The sequence below is a fragment of the Fomitiporia mediterranea genome, assembly GCF_000271605.1.
Source record: "Fomitiporia mediterranea MF3/22 unplaced genomic scaffold FOMMEscaffold_1300, whole genome shotgun sequence".
NCBI lineage: Eukaryota > Fungi > Basidiomycota > Agaricomycetes > Hymenochaetales > Hymenochaetaceae > Fomitiporia > Fomitiporia mediterranea.
Genome location: NW_006761685.1, coordinates 1 through 1788, shown reverse-complemented (window position 1 = coordinate 1788; position 1788 = coordinate 1). Strand labels below are relative to the sequence as shown.

Genomic DNA, 1788 nt, shown 5'->3' with positions numbered 1-1788 from the left:
CAAGTGTCCTCCAGCACACTCTGGCTCTGTGCTTTCCTCTCCAATCTGTCGTTGCGATGCCTGTGCTGAGTCTCAGATCCTGTGTCGATGCCACCCAGCTGACTACTCCGTCCTTCAACGTAAAGCGTAAGCAGCCAGTCCACTTCCTTCATAATAACCTGCACAATAGTTGCTCTTCCCTCTCATCCCAACTTCTTGTCTCCCTCTGCTGCCCTTGTATTCTTGCGCTGTCTCTCCTTCGTTGTCTGCCTTTTCTCCTTTGTCTTCCTTTTTGCATTTGCATTCGTGCATGCCGCATTGTTGACCAATGCCGAACAACGTCTTCCAGTAATTCACGTATGTCTTCCCACTCTGCAGCGCAAGCAACAATCGACGAGCACACACTCACGACAATGTTCATGTACAACCACTCCCAAGGTGCAATCCCCTCTCCGACCCCATGCACACTCTCCTTCCCCACCTATCATTCCATGCTTGACATCACCCTCGATGGGCCCACACCGCGTGCATTCAAATTCCCAAGTGCCGTCCATGAATCACAGAAACAGTGGCCCACCACTCACCCCTCTTAAGCCGAGTCCGTCCACACCTTCCACTTCACCCTCTCCCTTCGAGCCAGACGTCCAAGAGATACACATTTGCAGTCATCCGCAGCAACGACTCGGTTCACTGCACCTCCCTTTTTGAGACGTAGTCAGAGCATGCAACGCGCACGCACGGATACGGCTTCGCCTGCAGCTCAAATCAGCTCGTTCAACGCTGCGGATCTCAACCCCGGTGCACCTCTCTTCCTTGCCACACAGTCGTGGTGCATCTATCTCTTCTCTTCAAGTATCCACATACCCTAACAATCCCCCTCCTAGCAAGTCGTCCTCCCAACCTGTCTCACAAGCGCAACCTCTGCAATCCGCGAAACCTCACGACGCTCACCGTACGCACACGCAATTCAACTTGCAGGGCCGAGCGACGACCCAAGTGTAGTGACGAAGACTACATCGTTCGGCCCGCGATGCATTCCTCCTTTGTGTCGCGAATGTCGTTTACGAAAGAACGAGGCGGTGGCTGTAGTTATCGCGAAAGGCAATCCTGTCGCACAACGTCAACGTCAAGCCGACCTATCCAAGACAATCTCAAATCAATCGCGTTTGCTTTCTGTGGAGGAATGTAAATACTGGGACGATCTCGCGAAGCAGTGGAAGAAAGGCACGAGGAGGTGTGGTCTTGAGCATAAGTAGTTCTCTTTTGTTAATATGTAGTTTTTGCGTGTATTAGCTACAAATATATATATATATATATATTATTTAATATATTTATATTATATTATAATGAATTAAAATATTAGATAAAACTGTAAATAGCTTATAATGTTATATAATATGTTATTTGACTTATAGAAAGTGACAAGTAAAATAGTATCTTATCAGTTTGGGGAAAGCAGTATAAGCTCTTATACATCTTCATAATATGTATTTATCTTACACTTATATTATAATAACATATAATTCTTATTACTTTCCATAATATTAATCTGACTTATTTAACCTTATTGTATCTTAGATAACATTTTCAGCTGAGGGAAAGCGGTATATGACGTTTTACATATTATTGATATTTTACATATTATATACCCATATAAGATTAAAAATGACTGGTACCTTTTTCCTGACGTAAATATCTCTGTATTTCTACAGCTTTATGTAGACCAAGACACAACAAAATGATCTCATAACATAAGGAGCAGACCTGAAAATGGTCAGTGTGTCACATTTTTGAGAAAGTTGACACTGA

The 1788-nt window shown here is 44.1% G+C and overlaps 1 protein-coding gene across 1 annotated transcript; it reads left to right on the top strand.

Moving 5' to 3' along the window:
* Nucleotides 1-338: 338 nt before the first annotated feature.
* Nucleotides 339-1235, top strand: FOMMEDRAFT_164115 (uncharacterized protein; the record flags this gene model as incomplete). Its single annotated transcript, XM_007272390.1, has 3 exons — nucleotides 339-522; nucleotides 574-808; nucleotides 893-1235. 3 exons carry the CDS (start codon nucleotides 339-341, stop codon nucleotides 1233-1235), a joined length of 762 nt encoding a protein of 253 aa, XP_007272452.1.
* Nucleotides 1236-1788: the final 553 nt, after the last annotated feature.